The sequence below is a fragment of the Diceros bicornis genome, chromosome X (genome assembly GCF_020826845.1).
Source record: "Diceros bicornis minor isolate mBicDic1 chromosome X, mDicBic1.mat.cur, whole genome shotgun sequence".
Taxonomy (NCBI): Eukaryota; Metazoa; Chordata; class Mammalia; order Perissodactyla; family Rhinocerotidae; genus Diceros; species Diceros bicornis.
This window is the reverse complement of record NC_080781.1, coordinates 77982343-78007148: the sequence shown is the minus strand read 5'-3', so window position 1 is coordinate 78007148 and position 24806 is coordinate 77982343. Positions and strand designations below refer to the sequence as shown.

The 24806-nt window shown below is 36.9% G+C and overlaps 1 protein-coding gene across 3 annotated transcripts in view; it reads left to right on the top strand.

Moving 5' to 3' along the window:
• Positions 1 to 688: 688 nt before the first annotated feature.
• Positions 689 to 24806, top strand: part of POF1B (POF1B actin binding protein) — a 94593-nt gene continuing 70475 nt past the window's right edge. For 2 of the 3 annotated variants that reach the window (XM_058536281.1, XM_058536279.1), the window contains exons 1-4: positions 689 to 728; positions 850 to 1173; positions 20327 to 20401; positions 22350 to 22427. In XM_058536281.1, the coding sequence (XP_058392264.1) occupies positions 874 to 1173; positions 20327 to 20401; positions 22350 to 22427 (453 nt within the window). In that variant the 5' untranslated portion in view covers positions 689 to 728; positions 850 to 873. Of the gene's footprint in view, positions 729 to 824; positions 1174 to 20326; positions 20402 to 22349; positions 22428 to 24806 lie in introns of those variants that run through there. The other variant, XM_058536280.1, reaches the window with a different exon arrangement.

The window sequence follows — 24806 nt, the reverse complement described above, 5'->3', positions numbered from 1 at the left end:
GCAAAACAATAGACATAAATGCTAAAATGCAAAGCATTTGTGGAAGGGTTAGTTGTTTTTGAAAAATCCCCCATGTATAGACAGTGATTCAACCATTTAGACAAATCTACTTCAATGTATGTTAGAAAGCCATACCAGGCCTAGAGCAAGATAAACAGGCCCATACATTAGAGAGAGTTGCTTGAAGTAGACCCCATAGCAATCTCCCTTAACTGCAATTACCAGCTGGGTTTTGCAAAGAATGCAAATTTATCTGTGAAAATTAGTGTGTCCCTAGGCTAATACCTGTATTTTGGTCTAGGACGCTGGAATGATAATATTCATGCTTGTAACTACGTTTGCTAAGCTTAAGATCCATGGAAAAGCCACTTTCACGTGACTTTTGTGACTTTATTTCTCTAGTGAGTTTTGGCATGGGCATGTCTTTGTCTGCCTATTTACAGTTAAAGTGAATCTCCAAGTCTGTGGACTTGGGAGCTCTGGCCTCAGCCCTGAAATTCCACATTTCTCTCTTTCCAAACTCCCTTACCTACTCTGTAGCTTTGTAGCTATCTCCGTGGCAAAGCAGAGCCTTTCCTGGCAGGTAAACCTGCCCTGTGAATCCGCCCCTCAAGGGCGTGTCAGTACCATTTCCTGGAGCAATCTCACAGGGTGGCTCACTTTCCATTCGTGCTCAAATACTTTGCTGCTTCCTCTGCAGCTGCCAGACCTGCTCCTGTGCTGTTCAGGTAAGTCTCGTCTCTCCCTGCCACCACCATAGGCAGAGGTGGTGGATAAATTGCTTCTGCGTATGCCTGCCTGCCTGCCTTCCTACCCCTTTCTTTCATGATCTCTCTCTCTGTTCCTTAGGGAGAGCATCTGGGGAGTACCTTGATGACCACTGAGAAGATGATGAGCTCAAGCTATTGGAGTGAGACAAGCAGCAGCAACTGTGGGACTCAGCAGCCCCCAGAGGTGCTGCAGGGCCAGCCCCAGCATTACCACTACTACCATCAGTCAAGCCAAGTCCAGCAGCCTCCAGAAACAAATGTAGTGTATGAGCGAGTGAGGACCTACAGTGGGCCCATGAACAAGGTGCTTCAGGCCTTGGACCCCATCGACTCACGGGAAGTGCTCTCCCCTCTCAAAACTGCCTCCTCCTATCAAAATTTGGTTTGGAGCGACAATTCTCAGGTACCACAAAGACAGCTATGCCAGGCTAGTAGAGAGGGGAAATCTTTAATCTCATTTCTTTTCTTTCTGCTTCTTTGCCCCTGTTCTACAGGATGTTATCTCTTGGTGGATTGCAGCTATATGTGCGATGTACAGTCACCCAAATTCCATCGCTTGGCTGTTATTTCACTTACTAGTTCCTGTGATTGTTTGTTTACCAGTTCCAATGATTTTCATAATCTAACTAGAGCATAGGATGGCTCATTTTTTGTTGGATTTGATTGGAAAATCTGATCCGAGGTATTCTTTTGCCCCTACTGCAAAGCAATCCTCAAATTGAATACAATAATTTTTATAGAATAAGATAGCACGGAGTCACTTCATGTCAGAAGTAAACAAGTTTTTTGTATTAAATATGGTGGTGTAGGGACAATGGTATATATGGAGTGACGAGCAATTATTTGTGTTCAGCAAATAGTATGCTGCTCCAGGATGAGTGATAGGCACAAATGTCTGTTTGAATTGTCATATGTGTTTCTTCTGAAAATGTCACATTGGTTCTTCTACATCCAAGGTGAATATTTTATGAATATCGGTATAAGGAGTATTGAAAGAGTGGATATAGGATTGAGGAAGGCAAGACACAAGCAATTGTTATATGAAAGCTAAAAAAGGTGGAATTCTAAGACACCCTTTAAAATGAAATAAATTTGTTTTTAAAGGCATTATTTTAGCATCAGTATCTGTGCTAATAATGTTGCCAACGAATGGAAAGGAAAATTGCAAAACTATATAAAATTGAAAGCTCTATGTCTGTTTTTATTCTTTGACTCTCTTTACATTAAATTTGCATATCTTGAAGCTTTCTGGAAACTTCCATCCAAACTGAAATTTTGTTTTCAAGATACAATTTGAGAGCTCAAAAAACAATTGGGATGATATTATCCTATGTTGCATGATTATATCAATCTGGAATAATATGGATTATTTTCCCCAAATCCACAATTTAAAGTAGGATATGAAGCAACATTTCTAAAGTATATAATAAAACTATTTTTAAAAGAATTGTTTTAAGATATAGATAACCCAATGACTACACAGGCCAGAATTTTACTCTTTTATTTCTCTCCTAGCTTAATTTGAGGGAAAAATATGAAGAAAAAGTCCAGGATTTGCTGTTAGCAATTTCCTAGTTGAGAAAAATTCCACCTGTATTGAAGTCAAAGGAAATAAAAATATAAAGGTCAAAAAACACTAGTTTGCATAAGTGATAACAATAATGCACATGTAAATTCCAATATTCAGTATTAGGATGTTAATGAACAACATAGTGGCTGTCACCTATGTTCCTTAGTAGTCCAAAAACAAAGCAAAGGTCAAAAATAAGTTACCAGTATCATAGGAATGCTAGAATCACCCTATCTGTTATAGTTGTTTAAACACGTTAATCTCTTTTCTTGTCAACTTACTAGTAAAAGAAAGATAAATAGATAAAAATTTAAAAGGTGAAATTTGACAAATTATAAATATTGACTACAGAACAATTTTTAGGATCAGACTTTATTGTACACTCCTTAGTTTAACTTTCCTTTTTGATAATCCCAGGACCAAGCTAGTCGAGCTTTTGTAAGACTTTCCTTCTTTCTACCTGATATTTGCTAAAGTGACCCTTACAAGACTATCTACATCCTGAAAAGTAGTTGCCCATAGAGGAGTTTGTAAAGAACCTTAGGGATAGAAAGTATGGCCACAAAAACTGGGATAAGAGATTGGAATGGAGGGTGCTGTGAAGTCTGAAGTTATTTATAATTGAAGAGAAAGAAAAGTAAGGGCTGGGTGAGGATGAAGGAGATGAGATTCTAGATATGTGGTAAAGGAAAAAAATAAGAAGGAGCTTCATTTCCTAAGTGAAACAAGAAGAGAGAAAATTAGGCTATAAAATTTCAAACTGAGTTAGATATCAAAGAGCATTCATTCACAAATCCACCAAAAGATAATTTGGCAAAAAAGCTTTTAGATAGCTGCCACAAATAATGTGACTAGAAAACTCTTCTATTTTATTTTCCTTTTTCCCTGTTTATTAATAGGATAGCATTTGGTACAGTTGGGCCTAGATTTGATCTGAAATTACCTTCATGCTAACAAAATGGGTAAGATGTGGGGGCAACTTTACTATGTACCGTGCCAAGTGCAAGCAAGCAGTACATATTACTCAAAACTCTTTTTTGGGGGGTTTGTTTTATGTTTTACTAAAATCTGCCCTTAACATGCCATGTTTCAGAGACATTTTGAGTTGGTATGCAGCAATTACTCTGATGCTAGAGTTTGTGACCACGGCAGCTAGGAAAAGGGGTGTTATAATCAATTGTTTGCCATCATGAATTCAATTAAACTTTTACTTTAATTGTTTTTAGCACTTTGGTGTTTGGATGACTTTCAGAGAATTCATAAGATTTAAAAAATATATATAATTGCCAGTAGTGAAATATGTTCCCTTTGAGAAACCAAAATTGATGTCACTTTGCTTTGCTTCCTGAATCTTAATTTTAGCTTATGTAGTAGACATTTTAGATCTAACCAAATGTTTTTGCAGCGCTTTAGTATTTTCCATCTCTGGCTTTTTAGTACATGTTTTTCCTCTATTTCCTTCTTATGCACTAAAATGGTGTTTATAGACATAAACATATTTTAAGTTTTTCCAGATATAATGTTGCTTTATTTCTTGTCTATAATTGATTAGATATATTCTATGATTCTCTCGATTATTATCTTGTCTGATTGATAGAGTGTTTCTCAGAGAAAATCTAATGTATAAATCAGTTGCTGGTGAAATTGTCTAAATTGATAGCAGAATTAAAATTAGTAGATTTATCCATATGAACAAGTAAAATCAAACATAGGTGTAATCAAGGTGATAGATGCATTTTAGAACTGAATGCAGTCTTGTAAATAAATGGAATTCTAGAAACTACATAAAACAAAAGAAAACAAGAATCCTTACAGCTCAACCTTATAAAAAGGTTAAATATTAACCTACCATCATTAACTCAAAATGAAATACTGCCTTAATGAACAACATTGATGTGAATTATTCATTGGACATATATTTTTCCCTTCCATTAATTTAGCTTTTCATGAAGGTCGAGATATTTTCCATGTATACAGAGGAGCTCTGTTGTGTGAGAGAGAAATGAATCAAAAAAAAATATTTTTTAATACCAGTGACTCATTGAACACACATCTATTAAGTGTCTATTATGTAGGAAGCACCCTGATTATCTGGATAAATACAATTTGCTTATCTGGGGAGAGTCCACATTGAGGACAGATAAACAGGACCTAGTCTGTAGGTGTCCCATATGACTATATTTCGTTTTTAAATATTATTTTGTGCTTTGGCCATTAATATTTTATTGAATAAAACAATTTTTGGTGCAAAAAGAGATCTCTTAATGTATGTGTTATATGGGTTACCATTCTTTTGAATTTGAAACTTGCAACCAAATTTAACTCTAGAGAGCAGCCCAGAGGAGAACGTATGTTTGTGAATGGCCTCTGCTCTCAATAATTATTCAGCCTGGGCTTATCTTTGTTTACATTATTTTTTTTTCTTTTGCTTTGGTACAAAGATTGTGGATAGCTCCCTTACCATGCCAGTATTTCTATACACTATTAGAAAATTTTCCTGTTCTGTGGGGAGGGGTGTGTTGCTCTGATAAACTGTTGTTCAAGGGTGTGGTCACTAAAGTGAATGATTGTTCAGGGAAGTAGGTTGCCTGAAAAAGAAATGAGGTCATTGGATAAAGAGGCCCATGTTTTCAGTTTTGGTCATCCTTTTTGTGCTTAAAGTTAAATGAAACTATAGAAATTGTGAGTGCAACTAATTGCAGGGTGAAAATGCCCATGCCATTTGTCTCTTGTTTAAGGGAAGTCTGATAAATTGCTGGGCCTGTTTTCAGTCAATGGCACTCACAAGCTGTCATTATGTATGTGTGTGGCAAAGTGGGGGGGCGAGGCAAAAGGATGAGAGGTGAACTTGTCTTTTTCAACTGTTGTGAACCAAATTTCTTTTCTTGACGTTCATGATAAGACAACTGGGAGATTTGCCGTGCTCTTAAACCCCATTTAAAAGTGAAAACCTGGGGCCGGCCAGTGGCATAGTGGTTAAGTTCGTGTGCTCTGCTTTGGCGGCCCAGGGTTCGAAGGTTCGGATCCTGGGCATGGACATACGTACACACTGCTTATCAAGCCATGCTGTGGCAGGCGTCCCACATATAAAGTAGAGGAAGATGGGCATGCCCCAGGGCCAATCTTCCTCAGCAAAAAGAGGAGGCTTGGCAACAGATGTTAGCTCAGGGCTAATCTTCCTCAGTAAAAAAAAAAAAAAAAGTGCAAACCTTTCAAGGCCAGCCTTGTAGCACAGTGGTTAGGTTTGCATGCTCCACTTTGGCGGCCTGGGGTTCATGGGTTTGGATCCCAAGCGAGGACCTACACACTGCTCATCAAGCCATGCTGTGGCGGCATCCCACATACAAGGTAAAGGAAGATTGGCACAGATGTTAGCTCAGAGACAATCTCCCTCAAGGAAAAAAGAGGAAGATTGCAACAGAAGTTAGCTCAGGGCCAATCTTCCTCACCAAAAAAAAAAGTGAAAACCTTTCTAAACAAGTATATTTGAGCTAATTTTTTCTTTACACCAGCTGCTATCTCAATAGTGATCCTTTTTAAACTTCCAATGGTGCATATACTTCTAGTTTTTAAAGATAGAAAGCAGGTACCGTAAAAAGACTGTATATAGTCATGCACCACATAACAACATTTCAGTCAATGACAGACAGCATACATGATAGTGGTCCCATAAGATTATAATGGAGTTGAAAAATTCCTATCACCTAGTGATGTCGTACCCATTGTAATGTCATACTGCAATGCATTACTCATGTGTTTATGGTCATGCTGGTGTAAACAAACCTACTGCATTGCCAGTCATATAAAAGTACAGCACATACAATTAGGTGAAGTACATAATACTTGATAATTATAATAAACGACTATGTTACTGGTTTATGTATTTACTATACTATACTTTTTATCGTTATTTTAGAGTGTACTCTTTCTACTTATAAAAAAAGTGTACTGTAAAACAGTATGCCATATTACACTGGCAGCAGGCTTATACATCTAATGTTTACTGCATCTCTTGATTGCATCATTTTCTCTTGTGCTTGATTTAATCTCATGTTGTTTTATTCATCATGGCCCTTAAGCATACAAAATCCAGTGCTAACGTTGCCAGTAAGAGGCCATGCTGAGTGATTGACCTGGAAACAAAATTAAAAATGATTAAGGACTACAAAGGTGGAAAGTCAGTGATGGTTATTGCTCTCCAATGAGGCATATCCCATTCCACCACAGCTACAATCTTGAAGAACAGGAACAATATGACAGAACCTGTTAAAGGATCTGCTTCACTGAAGGCAATGAGACTAACAAAAATTCGAGAAGGGCCTATATCAGGCATGGAGAAACTTCTAATGACCTGGATTGAAGACCAGACACAAAAGTGTATCCCTCTCAGCACCACGGCAATCATGGCCAAAGCAAAAAGTTTGTTTGCAATGTTGTAAGAAAAGATTGGACTCAATTATGATGTTGCATTACTGCTAGTTGTGGGTGGTTTCAACAATTCAAGAATCATTATTCATTACATAACGTGAAAGTGAATGGTAAGTCTGCAAGTGCTGATGTGAAGGCAGCTGAAGAATTTTTGGAAACTCTAGATAAGCTGATAGTGGAGGGAAATTACTTGCCAGAGCAAATAGTCAATATGGATGAAACTTCCCTTTTCTGGAAAGGAATGCCTAAAAGGACTTGCATCCATAAGGAGGCCAAGTCAATGCCAGGTTTCAAGGCTTTTAAAGACAGGATAACAGTATTCCTTGGGGGCAATGATACAGGCTATGAATTGAAACCCTTTGTGGTCTGGCACAGTGAGAAACCTAAGGCTTTCAAGCATATCAATAAGCACACACTGTCAGTGTACTACAGGAGCAATAAGAAGTCATGGATGACCCAGCTCCTCTTCCAAGATGCCCTCCTTCATTGCTATGCCAGAGAAATGGAGAAGCACTGTTTGGAGAATAATATACCTTTCAAGATTTTGCTTGTTGTTGATAATGGTCCAGGATATCCTCTTTTTGTTGATGATCTTCATCCCAATATCAAGTGGTGTTTCTCCCTCCAAGCACCACCTCCTTGATCCAACCAATGGATCGAAGAGTTAACGCAGCTTTTAAGGCTTACTACCTGAGGAGAATCTTTGCCTAGGCTATTGCTGCAACTGAGAAAGAAACTGAGAAGACACTGATGTCATTCTGGAAGCATTGTAACATCTATGACTGCATCAAGAACTTTGCTTGGGATTTGGGTGATGTCACCAAGGACTGTATGAATGGCATCCGGAAGAAGACACTCAAGGAGTTCATTCATAATTTCAAGGAATTTGCCAAGGATGAGGAGATTGCAAAAAGCAACAAGGCTATGGGTTGAGATGGTAAACAACTTTAAACTGGGCTTGGATGAGGATGACGTTGAGGAGCTCCTAGGGTTGGTTCTGAGGAACTGACTAATGAGGAGTTGTTGGAACTGGAACAGGAACACACAGCTGAAAAAGAGGCCAGAGAAAAGGAAGCTGCAGGAGAATAAGAACCTCCAAGAAGATTCACAGTGAAGAGTTTAGCAGAAGCTTTTGCAGACCTCAGCAATCTCCTTAAAAAGTTTGAAATCATAGACCACAACACTGAAAAGTTTTCATTAATAAAGAGGAATGTTTATGATGTATTATCTGCTTACAGGCAAATCTATGATGAAAAACAGAAACAAACCAAACAAACCACCATGGACACATTTCTGAATATGACCTCAGGCAGGTCCTTCAGGAGATATTCCAGAAGAAGGCATTGTTATCATAGGAGATGAGAGCTCCATGAGTGTTATTGCCCCTAAAGACCTTCTAGTGGGACAAGGTGTGGAGGTGGAAGACAGTGATTTTGATGATCTTGACTCTGTGTAGGCCTAGGCTAATGTGTGTGTTTGTGTCTCAGTTTTTAACAAAAAGTCTGAAAAGTAAAAAAAATAAAAAAATTTAAAAATAGAGGAAAGTTTATAGAATAGGGATATAAAGAAAGAGCATATTTTTGTACCACTGTACAATGTGTTTGTGTTTTAAGCCAAGTGTTATTACAAAAAAGTCAAAAAATTAAAAATAATTAAAAGTTTATCAAGTAAAAAAGTTACAGTAAGCTAAGGTTAATTATTAAAGAAAGAAATATATTTTTAATAAATTTACTGTAGCCTAAGTGTACAGTGTTTATAAAGTCTTGAGTAGTGTATAGAATGTCCTAGGCCTTCACATTCACTCACCACTCACTCACTGACTTACAGAGCAACTTCCAGTCCTGCAAGCTCCATTCATGGTAAGTGCCCTATACAGGTGCACCATTTTTTATCTTTTATACAGTATTTTTACTGTACCTTTCCTATGTTTAGATAGACAATACTTACCATTGTGTTACAATTGCCTACAGTATTCAGGACAATAACATGCTGTACAGGTTTGTAGCCTAGGAGCAATAAGCTATACCATATAGCCTAGGTGTGTAGTAGGCTATACCATCTAAATTTGTATAGGTATACTTTATAATGTTTGCACAGCAATGAAATCACCTAACCACACATTTCTCAGAATGCATCCCCATCTTTAAGGAACACGTGACTGTACTTTTATTTTCTCTCCTAATTTCCTTCAGGAAAAGAAGAAAAAGAATCCAGGAATGAGTCTCTTAAATGAGGGATTTCCATTGGAGGGAAGAGATGCAGGGAAGGAGCTCTATTACTACTACATTCTAGTACATTCTATTGCTTTCTTCACATGAGAACAGAATCACAGATTTTATCCTAAATTGAGGAAGTGTTTTTTCATCTAAAGAGAGATCGTTAGGGCCGGCCCGGTGGCTTAGCGGTTAAGTGCGCGCGCTCTGCTGCTGGTGGCCTGGGTTTGGATCCCGGGTGCGCACCGACGCACTGCTTCTCTGGCCATGCTGAGGCTGCGTCCCACACACAGCAACAAGAGGGATGTGAAACTATGACATACCACTATCTACTGGGGCTTTGGGGGAAAAAAGGAGGAGGATTGGCAGTGGATGTTAGCTCAGAGCCGGTCTTCCTCAGCAAAAAGAGGAGGATTGGCATGGATGTTAGCTCAGGGCTGATCTTCCTCACAAAAAAAAATAAAATAAAATAAAGATAGATCGTTATAGTTTACATGTTTCTTCCTGTACAAAGTTCAGAACAACATCTCAACAATAACCTAAGGCAGGTGTTTAACCATGTTACTGGCTGTGATAGTTTCTAACAAAAACATCTCCCATACTATTCAAATGGCAGTTTGCCTTGGCAAATTCTGCCAGCATAAGTGTCAGGTGGTTTTCAGTGATTTTCACAGTCGTTAGGACTGACAGGAGCAGCCATAAGGCTACCATGCTTTTCCTTCTTGGAACATTAGATTACATATTAGTTTTTAAGTAAAGTTTTAAAATTTAAATTAGACAAAATGAATGAGTTCCATGTTCATTTCAACAAGCTTCCAAATATTTAGAGGACAAAGTCCTGTACTATGTATGTAATCTTCTATGTCTGTTACTTAATTCTCATTCCCAGCAGTCTCACCATCTCTCATGTATCTATTGCACTAAGGTCTTGAACTCTTTGCTCAGAGCTATTAGTAGGAAAATGAAAGCTAGTAGGTCTTGACTGAAGAGGTTCATATTTTGCAGAGTCTAAAGATCAGTCACAGAGAACACTGTGTGGACAAAATACCCATACAAATAAATCTATGTGGAATGTCTCAGGGAGAGCTGCAAATAATAAACATGCAGTAATGAGGTAGACTTTGGCAGAACCAAACTATGAAACAGTCTAGCGTAGCGGCTAAGAGTGTAGGCTTAGGTTTTAAACTTCTCGAGTTTAATTCCTGGTTCGGAAACTTGCTAACTGTATGCCTCTGTGGCCTCATTTGTAAAAAGGGGCAATAATAACACCTAACTCATAGGATTGTACTTAGAATCAAATGTGATGATATATGGTGGAAAACACACAGCACAGTGACTGACACATAGTAAATGTTAATGCTGTATTACCTAGAACAAATTACTTGACCTCTCAGGATCTCAACTTTCTCATTTGTTAAGCGGGACAATAATACCTTCCTTCAGGGTTGTAGTGAGTATTGAATGAGATAACATGTGAAGGTGTCCGGCACAATGTCTGGCACAGAGTTAGCACTCAACAATTCTTTCCATTTGTATTACTGATTTATAAAAATATAGCCAACAAAAGCGCCTAGCTGCACAGACAAAATAAGATAATAAACTAAATGAATAGACTATAAAATAAGAGTTCCTTTGACACTGGGAAGGTTAGGTAAACACATATGCTTGAAAGGCTTACTAGGGCTCTACTAGCTAAGAAAGACTAATGAGGAAAAGCATTAAAGCACTTTTCTAAAACTCATGGTATATGATCAAAAGACTGGAATAGCATGAATGTATTTGTAATGTTCACTGGCATAAATATCCTTTAGAAAGAGTAATTTGGAAGTTCCCATGCTCTTAGATTCTTTGAACTTGAACATCAATATTTGAGATGGAGTTTTTTAGTTTGTGGACTTTTCTTTTCCCTTTTAAAATGTAGTGACACTGAGCATTAAATCTTGCTTGCAGTCTACCTCTTGCCTATTGTTTCCTTTAGAGCTGCACTTCCAATAGGGTAGCACGTGGCTACTTACATTTGCATTTAAATTAATTAAAATTAAATTAAATTAAATATTCAGTTTCTCAGTCGCACTAGCCACGTTTTAAGTGCTCAACAGCCTCATGTGGCTAGTGGCTACTGTACTGGAGAGCACAGATATAGAACACTTTCACCATTGCAGAGAGTTCTACTGGACACTGTGGATCTCTATATTTAAGCTACTCATTTAAATATAGAAACACTTCTAAGATCATCACATTCGAAGAAATTGATGGTGGTGCAAATGTGTGATCAAAGTGCTGCCAATTTACACGATCAGCTATAATGGGCACATAGGAATGAAACAAAAAAATGAAGCCACAAACTCTCAAAGTATAAGTTTACAATGACTATTTCAGTCGAAGGAGAATTAAATTCATAAGCCTTTAAGAAAAGACCTGAATGAAAGATTTTTATGAATATATGCATGTATCTATCCTCTGTCTATCTATATAATTTTCCAAGAACATCACTTTTTGATAGAGCAAATGCTTAAGAAGAGGAAAAAGAGGGACCGGCCAGTGGCGCAAGTGGTTAAGTGCGCGTGCTCTGCTTGCGCGGCCTGGGGTTCGCCAGTTTGGATCCAGGGCGCGCACCGACACACCGCTTGGCAAGCCATGCTGTGGCGGCATCCCATATAAAGTGGAGGAAGATGGGCACGGATGTTAGCCCAGGGCCAGTCTTCCTCAGCAAAAAAAGAAGAGGGTTGGCAGATGTTAGCACAGGGCTGATCTTCCTCACAAAAAAAAAAAGAAAAGAAAAGAAAAAGAGGAAAAATAACCCCCCTCAATCAAAATGCATCTTCCTTCTTTTGGGCACGTGATCTGGGTTTCATAGCCTCTCTGGAACTGCCTATCTCTCTTAACCTACTGAATTAATTTCAAATTTTGGTAAGTAAAGTTCAAATATCATTCTCATTTTTACAGATGAGGTAACTGAGGCACGGAAATATTATGTGACTTGCTCAAGCTCATACAGCTAGTATGTGGTACAACTGAGATTTAAATCCAGCAGTCTAGTTCTATCTGTATGCTTGTAACCACCATGCTATACTGTATATTCCTGGTCTACACATTTGACTCTTATTTATGTTACACAGTCTCTGATATCTGATTCCTATTTATACTTCATGATCATTTTCTTGTACATGCTCCCATTATGAACCACCTAAAATCTCTTGGGACACGAGCCAGTCGAAAAATAAATAATAAATGAATATTTCAATTCTTTTAAAATATTATTTTATTTACCACGAAGGCAGATATTTTTTGTTGCTGCTCAGAATTCTTTTTTTATATTTGTCTCACAAATTTTACTGATTGCTTTGTATCAAAATATACAAGGCTCCAGCACTGAGTAATAAGTTGATTAATTTTTAGTTATTTAAAGATTCATAAATGCTTTGGGAGAACTTTGCTGGAAATATTACGAAGAAATAAAATCCGCTTGTACCTTATTGTGGAATTTACGACCTCAGCAATAAAATGGCATTGGATTTGTAATTTAGAATCTTTTCAAAAACTTTGATAATCAAGTTCCAAAGTTAGGTTCAAACTCCTCGCCTTGATGCTGTTAAAGAGCCTCCTTAGGACAGTCCCATCTTACTTTTACAGTCTTATCTCCCACCACCCACCTCCTCCCACCTTGTGTTACAGACACACTGTACTGTTCTGTTTCTTGAACAAGTTGAGTATTTTGCCTCCCTCCCACTCCCGCCTTTGTTCCGTCCATTCCCCACTCTGGCAACATCCACCCTTCCCTCACATTTCTGCTGGAATTCTACCTATTCCTCAAAATTCATCTGGAAAGTCGTCTTCTTCAAGACATCTTCTCCAACCCTGAATGTTCTTACCCTCTCCTTAATGTAGTACTCCACTCCCACCTCCATTCCAGATGTGGTCTCCTTTTAAAGCTAGTATCACTTTTTATTATTTAACTATAAGTATTATAAGGTACTTATAATAATAAATAAATAAATGTAAGGTACTTATAATACTGAGTAGTATATTATTTCTGTGGTCCTTCTTTTCCTCCACCATGGACTGTATACTTGTTGAGGGTTGAGATTTTTTTTTAAATCAAAACTAAAAGACAAATCAAAATAAATGTTTTGGAGAATAGAATGCAACAGGAAATTCTCTCTCTCTCTGTCTCTCTCTCTCCTCGCCCATCTCCCGCCTCTGTTTGTGATTATGGCTTGCAAATATGCCTGAATGTGGCTGTCAGCGGGGGCTTTAATAAAGATATATGACTAGGACTGTTTGTGAGTTTCACTCTTTTATGCCTTCTCTTTGAACTGAAAATGGAAAGTAGGACACAAATTGCCTCTTTAAAAAAGTAAATACATAAAATAAATATAAGAAAGTTATTTAATAAGTCAATTAGTTTTCTATTCTAATTCTTGTGTCCCATTAAGCATCTAGATTTGACTTGTTTATATTTGATTAATATCTTTTTTCCTATGGACAAATATTTATCATTACTTATTATGGCAAATGCTGTTAAAGCATTAGTGATTCTGATCTGTCATCATATCATTTCCCTGAGATCTTGTTGTGATGCTTCCTTTAACTAAATTAGCTTGAAGCTGCTAACTAGTCTACTTATATAGAGATATTCCCTCTACCTCCCCTGCTACTGAAATTTTGTCTAGGTGAAGTGTTTTTATTTATTGAATCTTGCTCAGTTACCCTGTAATTGGTTTAGCATATCAGTTACGGGCCCTGAGATTCCCTCATGAAAACTATTACTACTGTTCAGTACTCAGCCATACATCAAAATGCATGTAGAACTTTCCAAAGAAAGATTTTTATCCTCAAACACAGTGTTTACCCATTCCTCTTCTACACAGAATTTAGCTTGGATGAACAAGTTCTTGCATAAAATTATTTAAAAATCTTTACAAACCCAATGACATCTAAGAATATGTTCTGTAGAACAGTTACTTAAATTCCCTACAAAGACCTCATACGACTCTTCTGCCCAAAACACATTCAGTGACACTCAGTGTCTATAAATTTCTTATCTGACTTTCAAAGCCCTCCATTACCTGGCTCCTAGGGACCTTACTTCCTGGAACTCCCCTTCTAGTATTCTATACTTCAGCCAAAATGTAAACCATTGTTCTCTAAATATAGCCCCCAATTTTCCACAATTATGCCTTTGCTCATGTTGCTCTTACACCTGAAATGCCCCAATCCCCCATCCTCACCAATCTAGATACGTATGCTGAATCGTATCAATTTTTCGAGAACTTCTTCAAGTATAACCTTGTGATCAAATCTCAGATTGTCCCAGGCTGAAGTTATCTCTTAGCCCTCGAAACTCCCATAGTAAGTTCCTTATAGCTCTTATGATACTCTATTTTATTGTTATTTACAATAAAAGTTTTTACCCTCTAGCTGATTATAAGCTTGATGAAGGTAGAGAGTATATTCTGTCTTTATCTTTTTCAATACCATTACGTAACAAGTTTTGAACAAATAATTTAGTTACACATCTAACCAATCCAGTAAAGATAATGCCTCATATTAATAGATGATATTTTTTATTTTTCACTATTCTTTTACATATGTTATTTAGTCACCAGAACTCCAAAAATTAAGAAGGAAAAACATCATTACATCCATTGTACAAGTTGTACAGTGTACAAATAAAAATATGCATTGTATATTATTTGTCTGTTGTACAAATAAGGAAATTGAGGCTCAAGTATCTCAAAATAACTTGTCCAAGTTACCAACAGCTAGTTAATGAATGCGCTGCGTTTAGAAACAAGCTCTTGATATTCCCACTATATCAGCTATCTCCCTAATTTACCTTAGTTAGGTACTAGAGTATTTTTAGTTTAAACAACTTTATATTTTTTGGTTTCAGCAAATCATTTGATGATTACCCTTACTGTATTTTTCCCATTCAAATGTTCCATTATCAGAGTGGAAAGTATCAAAAATATATTAGAGGACAAAAATAATTTCTGTTCTAATTTTCAAGGTCTTGCCCTGAAATGATCCTGAAATTCAGAGTATGACCTAAGTTTTTAAGATTTCCCCTCTACCTAAAGGAGAATAACGCCTCTCCAGCTTCTGCTTTCCCTTCTTTCTCCAGTGCACTGAGCTACTTAAAAGCTCTCTCGCTGAGGTAAGTAGCTGAGAAATTGGGGCCATTTGCATTTCATATGATTTGTTAACTCTGAAAAACACAGCTATTTTAACAAACAGTTATAAATAAAATACAGTTTTGTGACTACTGTATTGTCCCTAGGGCAACTAGAGTTTCCCAGTTCTGATTTAGGGTATACTAAGGTATGGACAATTATCTCAAGTGATGTAGTGAAATTATCCCAAAAAGCAGACTGATTTTAATCTACTCTGATCTTAAAATTGGTAATGCCATATGTACTTTACAAAAGGAGGAGGAAGCATAGGAGAAGGAACAGGAGGAGGTGGAGGGGGAGAAAGAGGAAGAGGGCTGCTACAATTTCCCAAGGCTGAAAATCATTACTTTAGGCAATGGGAGAAAAACAGCCCTGGATTTTATACTAAGCCTGAGCCCACCTAGTTATAAACAAAATTATTTTTCACCAGAACTCTACCTAAAGAAAGTTACCCAAAAGGCAATATTTATGTATTTAGCAAATTTGAGCCACAGGAATAAACGGCTCAATACTATGCTGAATATTTGATCAGAAAAAGTAGGGCCTTCAGCAAAATTAAAGGGTTTAGATGATATGAGTATTAAATAAAAATTCAGTGTTTCTGAGTTTAGAGGCCTGTGAGTACACTCTGTAAATATATCATGCAGTCTATTAAAAAAAAAAAAAACAACCCTATTGAATTTGTAGAAGTTTAAATTATTTAACCAGGGGCCGGCCCGGTGGCTTAGCAGTTAAGTGCGCGCTCCGCTACTGGCAGCCGGGTTCGGATTCCCGGCGTGCACCGACGCACCGCTTGTCCGGCCATGCTGAGGCCGCGTCCCACATACAGCAACTAGAAGGATGTGCAACTATGACGTACAAGTATCTACTGGGGCTTTGGGGGAAAAAAAAGGAGAAGGATTGGCAATAGATGTTAGCTCAGAGCCAGTCTTCCTCAGCAAAAAGAGGAGGATTAGCACGGATGTTAGCTCAGGGCTGATCTCCCTCACAAAAATATAAATAAATAAATTATTTAACCAGGGCAATTCTCTCACACAGTCACTTTTGAGTGGATCTCTTGATTTCAAGCACCCAAAAGTTGCCTTTGACAGTAAATAATAAAAAAAGACAAATATCTAGCCTCCTATTATAAGGACTAGTCAAATCTGACAGTAGAATTATGTTCTACAACTTGAAAAACAGAAAATGCAACAAGGCAAGCTATAGATGTGCCAAAATATAGTGATTAAGAGCATGAGTTGTGGAGTCATGCTACTTGAGTTGGCATTCCAACACCTTAGTATTAGCTGTGTGATCTTCAGCTAGTTACTTATCTTTGTCTAACTTTACTCATATGTAAAATGGGGTTATAATAGTATCTTCTTCACGTGGTTGTTTCGAGTGTTAAATAAGATAATCTATGTAACATATTTGGCATATAAAGCTCTTACTAGGTGTTAATTGTCATCATCATCATCAAAGGAAACAAGACTGACAAGTTTAAAGGATTTGAAATTGTTTTGTCTGTATGGAAAAATAAGTTGGGAATGACCGCCTATGTTCACAGAATGTCAGAAATAGAAAGGTGCTGAAAGCTCCTCTAATCCACAGTCACCCACACCCACATCCCATTTCTCACACAAGGAAAATGAAGCTCAAGAAGATGACATGAGTTGTTCAATATCACACAGCTGGCTGCTAGTATAACTAGAATTAGAACCTAGGGCTCCTGACTCCAAGTCCAGAACTCTTTCCACTATATTATGATAGTCACCACCATCTCTTCCGCAGCATTTAATTATTTTGTTATAAGGAATGTAGGGCTGTGGCACAGAGGGCATAAGCACAAAAGATTACTATTCATTGAATTTAAGGATTTCAACATGAAGGATTTAGGTAAGCTGTATACAGATGAATTATATTGAAAATAAACACTGATATAAGTTATCAAAAGGGAAATTTAGACTTCTATTCCTGGGATACCCTTAAAACCAAGACATCCTCTTCATTCATTTATTCATTCACAAACATTTTTGATCATTTCTTATAGAATAGGCCCATGGCTATTTATGGGATGACTTGCTGCAATCCTGCCTGGAGCTAGACGCCACTGAAAGTACTTTCCATCATCAAGAAAATGTTCATTTTGGACGTTTACTCAGACTACCTTACCTAATTCTGTAGACTTCCAGGGAAAGGGAGTTTTCTTTAACAAGCCTTTCTGGAATTAATAAACCTTATATTCAGATAGGTTTTTTTCCATCTTATGATAAGCCTAATACTGCTACAATTTAAATTCATGCTGGTCAACACCATATGTCTACTGACCAAGGGAAAATCACTACAATTTAAACAGCAGATATTTATTTGGGCAATTAGAATTGCAATTTGGGAGACACAGATTCAGGCAGAAACCCAAAATGTGCTCCAAGGAAGACAAAAAAGGTGAGGGTTTATAAAGGCAAAAAGAGATAAATTACACAGTTTGTTTTGCAAGATTTGTGGTTGGTACTGGCAGCAACTGTTACTTCTTGGCTATATGTGATTGGTTGCTAAGGCCATCTCTAAGGCAAAAAGTTCTAATCTATGGGAATAAGCATATTTCTTGAAAGGAGGTCAAGATGACAACAGAGATGCACAGTTCAAAAGTTACATTTCATCTGGGTAGAGAAGTGATGTATGTGAATAAAGCCCCATTTCCTTAATAGATTCCCAGCTCCATTTTAGAAGCCCTGACAAATGTCACTCCATTTAGTTACTGCTGTCCACGTCTTAATCTCTTTGACTCATATTAAGCTACCATTTTAATATTTTATTTTTTGAAGCTATTTCATTTGTCCTGTTTCCATGAGGGTTGTATGGGAAAAGCCACATTTGCCTAGATCAATTCTAATAAAGAAGGCTCAAAACAATTAAGTAAATTATAATTTATGGAATTAATGTACCAGCCTTCCAAATATAAGAAGATTGATTAATTTCTTCATTTTGGGATCAGACTAGACTTTGTGCAAATACACCAATTTGCCTTTTAAATATCTACTATCTTAGCATCTGAATAAAGTAACCCTTCTTATACTACTATAAAAAATGTCCTAAGGGTATGAGATATATATATGTGTGTGTGTGTATGTATTTCTACTTGAGTTAATTTCTGCAAATTTATAAAACTTCTCAGTACGTTCTCTTATCTTAAAAAATAGCCCACTTGGCTAATAAGTTTCATTCTGTTTAATTTGCTGATGTAATCAGATTTGAATTGGTTGAAGGGTATGAGGAAAGAACTACCATTTATAAAACACCTATGAGGTGCTAGGCAGTGTGCACAAATTATCCTCTCAAAATGATCCTAGTATTACTAGCCCCAGCCTAAAAAGGCTAAAAGGTTGCATAAAAGCATTCTTCAGACATGAGTACTTTTACACACTGCTGGTGGATGTGTAATTGGGATAGCCTTTAGAGAAATCAATCGGGGAGTATCTGTTAAAATGAATAATGCACGTACTCTGTGTCCCAGCAATCCCACTTCTTTGTGGGATTTTAGAGAAGTACTCACATTGCACAAGAACGCTCATTGCAGCATAGTCAAACCTGGAAACAATTTAAATGTTGATTAGTAGGGAAATAGACAAACAAGCTATCAAACAAACATTATGAAACACTATGTATTCATTAAAATAATGAATTAAGACATATCTCTAATCTATAATACAAGAGGTATTGTTTGGCTTACATTGCAGAATAACAATAGCAGTAAATATTATTGCTTATACATATATATTTATGTAGGGATACACTTGAAAATAATGGTTACTTCTGGGTAAGGGATTTGGATGGAGGGAAGATGGTTAAGGGAAGATCTTTGACTTTATGTGTATAAATTTTTATGTTAGAATGTATTCGTGTACTATTGCAAAACTAAAAAGCACCCTTATTTTTGTGTCTCTAAACCCACTCCTGTTGGATCTGTGGACCATACCCACCTGCACTTGATTGTGTTTATAACCATTTTCCTAAACTGAAGAACACGTACCTGTTTGAGCTACAATTTTTAATTCTCTGCATTTGTCTGAGCAATTCTCCTCAGCTACTAGCAGGAAATCTGGGAACATATTCAAAGGCTGCCTTGAAACATTAAGCTTGCAGCATTGCTGTTGATGGAATGGAGAGAGGGGATGAAAATGTTACAAGTTGAAACAAAAGAAAAACTACAGCTCAGAACATTTGGCAGTTTGAGTAAAGGCATAGTCCTGTTTTAAGTACAGCATGTTATTATACACCTGAAATTTACACAATGTTATAAACCAATGTTACTGCAATAAACAAAAAATTAAAAAACAAAAAAAAGAACAGCATGTTACACCTATATTATAGCTATACTTTCGTATGAATCTGTCAGTGTTTCCCTTGCAAGTCCATATTCTGATTTTTAATAGCCTCCTTGTTCTAAAGAAAACAAATATTTTTATCATTGTGGGAATATATCCTGGAGTTGTGTCAATTGGTTGTAAATTATCGTAATGTATGAAGAGATTGAGTAATGCTATCAACTCTTTGCAGACTAATAAATCTATGCAGTTTTGCTAATTGTGGAAAAAATGTAAAGAATGCCAGCATAATTGATAAGGTGACTATTTCATCTAATCATTATTAAAAATCATATTCTCACATTTATGGATCATTTTTTTTACATCAGAACCTACTCTTTGAAATTAAACTAGAAGCAGATAAAAGACAAAGCATAATTAAGAGTCAGTTTGAAGTAATCTAAGGGCAGTAGTCTTAGCTGAGTTTTCAAAGGTAGTTACCTGTAGTATTGGTTTGAGAATTTTTGCATTTAATGTTTTTGTTTGATAAATTTTGCATCTTGTTAATTGCAGACATATAATAACATTGGGGTATATATGAGCAGAATTCTCAAAAAAGAAAAACAAGATGCAACCTAAAAGTACAAGAAGAATGTATTATTATGAAAGCATTCTAGAACTTATCATTAGGCTACTTGTAAAGGTGACGAAGGAATTCAGTAATGTGCTCCTTGGAAAGATGGACATGATCTAAGAAAGCACTAATGTTATTTCTGACAAATTGGGTTATTATAAAAATAAAGGAAATAATACCTCAAGAATGTAAGACATTCAAATGACACTGTTCAGTAACACTTTCTGAACCTCCTTTTGTTTCTCTCAACAGGAACTCCATTCTCCAACTCTGAAAATATCTACTTGTGCCCCAAGCACTCTTCAAATAACCGAAAACACGGAACAGGTAAAAGAAGTTATGGATTAGATTAGATTCTTCTTTTTAAGTAAGTCTTGCTCATATGTTTTAGCAATCTTTAGTCCTGCATAAGGCTTTACACATTCACAAAATGTCAGGAACATAAAACTGGAAAGGAGATTCTCACATATGAAAATCAGTTCATCCCATTAAAGGAATGTGAAACAAGTGCTGAAACAAGTGCTGTGAACTGAGATTTTTCAGTTTCACCGTCTACTCAATCTGATTGCTTTTAGTTTGAGTGCAGTTTATTTTTAGCCAAGGATCTCCTAGTGATTATGTATATTTTAAGAGTCCTTGATTTGAGTACAAATAAAGTACCTAGATCTTGGATTAATTGAGGATCTGACTTGGTGAGTGATAGTAGTGTAAGTTTACATTCAGAGAGAATAACTTAGAGAATCAGAACTAGCCCTTCTTGAAGGTGCATGATTTGAAAGACACACAAAGGTCTAGTTCCCTTAGCCTTTACGACCTAATAATCCCACTTTTAAGATTATTCTTGAGTCTAGGCACTATATCTCCAAAAGGTACCTATAATAATAATTAAATACCATATTAACAAATATGTGTTTAATGAGCTAGTCACCATATATCAAAAATTAAATACTAAGAAAATAAAACATAAAACATTTTAAGTTTGTTACTACATAGGAAGGAAGTATAAAAGGTGGGATTTGGAGGATAGAAGAGAGAAAGATGATGTTCTAAGAAAACAGGCCTGCCCAGATGAGGTGCCAGGATGTGAACTTGGGACAGTAAGGTGACAAATGGACAAAAACTGGCCTCTAGACCTTGGATACAGTAAGGAAAAGATGATATTATGTAGAACAAATAAGATTATCAAAGAAAAGTTTGCCTACCACTTCCCAATTTGGCCTAGCCTAGAGCTAAGTCAGTTAGAGTCCTGCACTTATTCAACAAACATTTGCTGAGTGCCGAGTATGTACCAAACATTGCACAAAGATGAATTAGACCCAATTACTATTCTCAAAGGGCTCACAGACTAGCATGGGTCAGTTACATACATAACAAAACATAGCATAGTGGGATAAAGGCTACAATTGAGTTCGAAATTTAGCTCTACAAGACCACCAAGATACAATTACCTCAGAAAATTAAGCTACATATTTCAACCTATGGATGATTATTTAATCTTTCCCTTCTCCATAGGAAAGTGCTCCTCCTACTGCACCCTCATCAACATCATTATTTAAAAATTTTTTCCAGTCAAAATATGGTATTCTTTTGTTATGTTTATTTGATTCCTAGTTTGGTTGAATACTTTTTGTTGTTTGTTAACCATTTGCTTTTCTTCTTTTATAAATGTTCATGGTGTTTGCTCATTTTTCTATTAGTGCGAAGATATTTTTCTTATTTAGGTATAAAAACTCTCTTTATATTAATGATATCGACTCTTGTTCCATCAAAAGTTTACAAATGACTTTGTTCTAGTGTTTTGTCCCCCTTTTAATGTTATTTATGGCCATCCCCACCACCAAACTGAAGATTTAAATGTCTCAGTATATACGCACACACATATTTTTCTCTATCATCTCCTTTCATTTTTTAAAATATGGGATGTCCTTTTCAAACAGAAGATCTAATTAATAAATATTAAGCTATGTTGTCTTCTAATCATTCGGGGGCATTTACAGTGAAACAAATATTTTGAAACTCTCATCAAATGTAGTTTGGAATGTGTGATGAATTACCATGAAATGAGCATAACAGAAATACCTAGCACAGTGCTGAGCACAAAAACACATGCTTTCTCATATATTTTTGAGACTGAATTAACTAGAATGTAAATTCATATGTCATGATTTATGCAAATGACTATAAAAATTTCACTCTGGAAATTTCTCCTTATTAGTATGGCTCCAAGGTCACTAAATAATTGTGATTATACGCAGCATTTATCTTTTCTTCACAGGAACTCCATTCTCCAACAGTGAAAGTCACTACATATCCACAGACCACTATTAGGAGACACATAGTTCAAAATCCTGAGGTAAGGATTTTGCAACTCTTGTTGCAACCTACAATTCCTTAGAAATTGATAGCTTAAACAAGAAGGATGAGTCAGTTACCAGATCTCTAAAATCAGATTGTTGGACATTCTTCCAGTCATAAAGCTAATTTCTAATCATTAGTATAAAAAAAGGCATCTTTAATTCCAGAGAACCATGTGCCCATACATTCTGACTCAGAGATGTAACAGTTCCAAGCAGCATGGAAATTCTTGGGTTATAAAGTATTTCTACTTCTATAGCCCCACCCTTGTGATAAAGGATTTTTGTGCACTTTGAACTAGAGAAATAAGGGACAAAGGTCTCTCACCGGCTTCATATAAAAACTGTCAGCTGTTACATCAGGGGTTAGAGTCTTTAGCCTATTTAGATTTGCCATTGTGATATGGGCTAGGTAGAAGAAAATGAAAAGTCAGAAGTTCAAGAGTGTCTCCATGCCTTTGTTGCCTATGGTGTATAAACTTTTGTGCCTGGCAATGAGCTCTTTTGAAAATTACATTATTATATTTTCTACTAAGATACATAACCTTATATTTTACAAACTAGGATATTATTCACTGTCTTATTTTGAGAAAAAAATTAAATATTTTTCCCACGGTGGTAAGCCTGCCACAACACACACACACACACACACACACACACACACACACACAGCTCTTCTTTAGCTGCAACAGAAGGTTCTTCTATGGGGTTATAAGGACAAAAAGTTTCACAAATAGAAACAGTGTGACCCAGATGATAATACAGCAGTTCTCTGCTTTGCTCTTTATTGTGTTTCTCCACTGTTGCAGGAAACAATCTTCCCCTCTCTCACAAAATAAAATTGATTATTTGCTTCAGCTATGGAAAGCAAATGGTTAAATTAGGGTAACACACTTGGTACTCTTTTAGGTGGGTGGGGAGGGTGTACTTTTCTTCTGCTTGTATCTATCTCCCGTCTTCTTTCTTTATTTTAAAATCATGGTCTCATGTCTCTTTAGCTAGGGAGGCTGTTAGTTCTGCATGTGTGCCTGTGTGAACCTATGAGCACGCAGACTCTGTGTTGGGGGGTGATTGTTTTGGACATTTGCTTGAGTTTTCATATATCTATGTAAATATCAAAAGTGAATGGTTAGGGCCGGCCCCGTGGCTTAGCAGTTAAGTGCGCGCTCTCTGCTCCTGGCGGCCCAGGGTTCGGATCCCGGGCGCGCACTGACGCACCGCTTCTCTGGCCATGTTGAGGCCGCGTCCCACATACAACAACTAGGAGGATGTGTAGCTATGACCTACAACTATCTGCTGGGGCTTTGGGGGAAAAAATAAATAAATAAAATTTAAAAAAAAAGTGAATGGTTACAGTAAAGCAGCTGCTTGCTCCTTCATTTACAGAATCAAACGTTTAAGCAACAAATCTGAAAAGTATGTGTGGGGTGAGAGGCACATGAGGAGGGTCTGGGAGATGGGAGTGTGCCTCTTTCTATAACTTGACTGATCACTTTATGCTTCCCCTTCTTCTTCCCTCTCTCTTTTGCTTTCTTTCACACACAAACTGGAGAATATGCATACTCAGATGCATGTTCCACTTGATATCCCTGGCTTTCAAAAATTAGTTCTAGATAGCACTTCTTTTTTCATAATGTGAGAATTACTATGTTTACCTAGGATATATCCAGAGAGAAATTTTTTTTTAATTTTTTGTTTATTGCAGTAACATTGGTTTATAACATTGTAAAAATTGCAGGTGTACATCATTGTACTTCTATTTCTGCATAGATTACATCATGTTCACCACCAAAATACTAATTACAACCCATCACCACACACATGTACCAAATTATCCCTTTCACCCTCCTCCCTTCCCCCTTCCCCTCTGGTAACCACCAATCCAATCTCTGTCCCTATGTGTTTGTTTATTGTTATTATCTACTACTTAATGAAGGAAATCATTGACCTTCTCCCTCCACAGAGAAATTTTAAATATCAAATCATTTGGATTCCAACCCACTTTGCCAGCAATTCTTTTTTTGTGTATGTGAGGAAGATCAGCCCTGAGCTAACATCCATACCAATCCTCCTCTTTTTGCTGAGGAAGACTGGCTCTGAGCTAACATCTATTGTCAATCCTCCTCCTTTTTTTCCCCAAAGCCCCAGTAGATAGCTGTATGTCATAGTTGCACATCCTTCTAGTTGCTGTATGTGGGACGCGGCCTCAGCATGGCCGGAGAAGCAGTGGGTTGGTGCGCGCCCGGGATCCGAACCCGGACTGCCAGTAGCTGAGCGCGCGCACTTGACCGCTAAGCCACGGGGCCTTGCCAGCGATTCTTATGTGACTTTGGATGAATGCTTACTCTTTAATTATAGGGGAAAAGGAATAATTAATA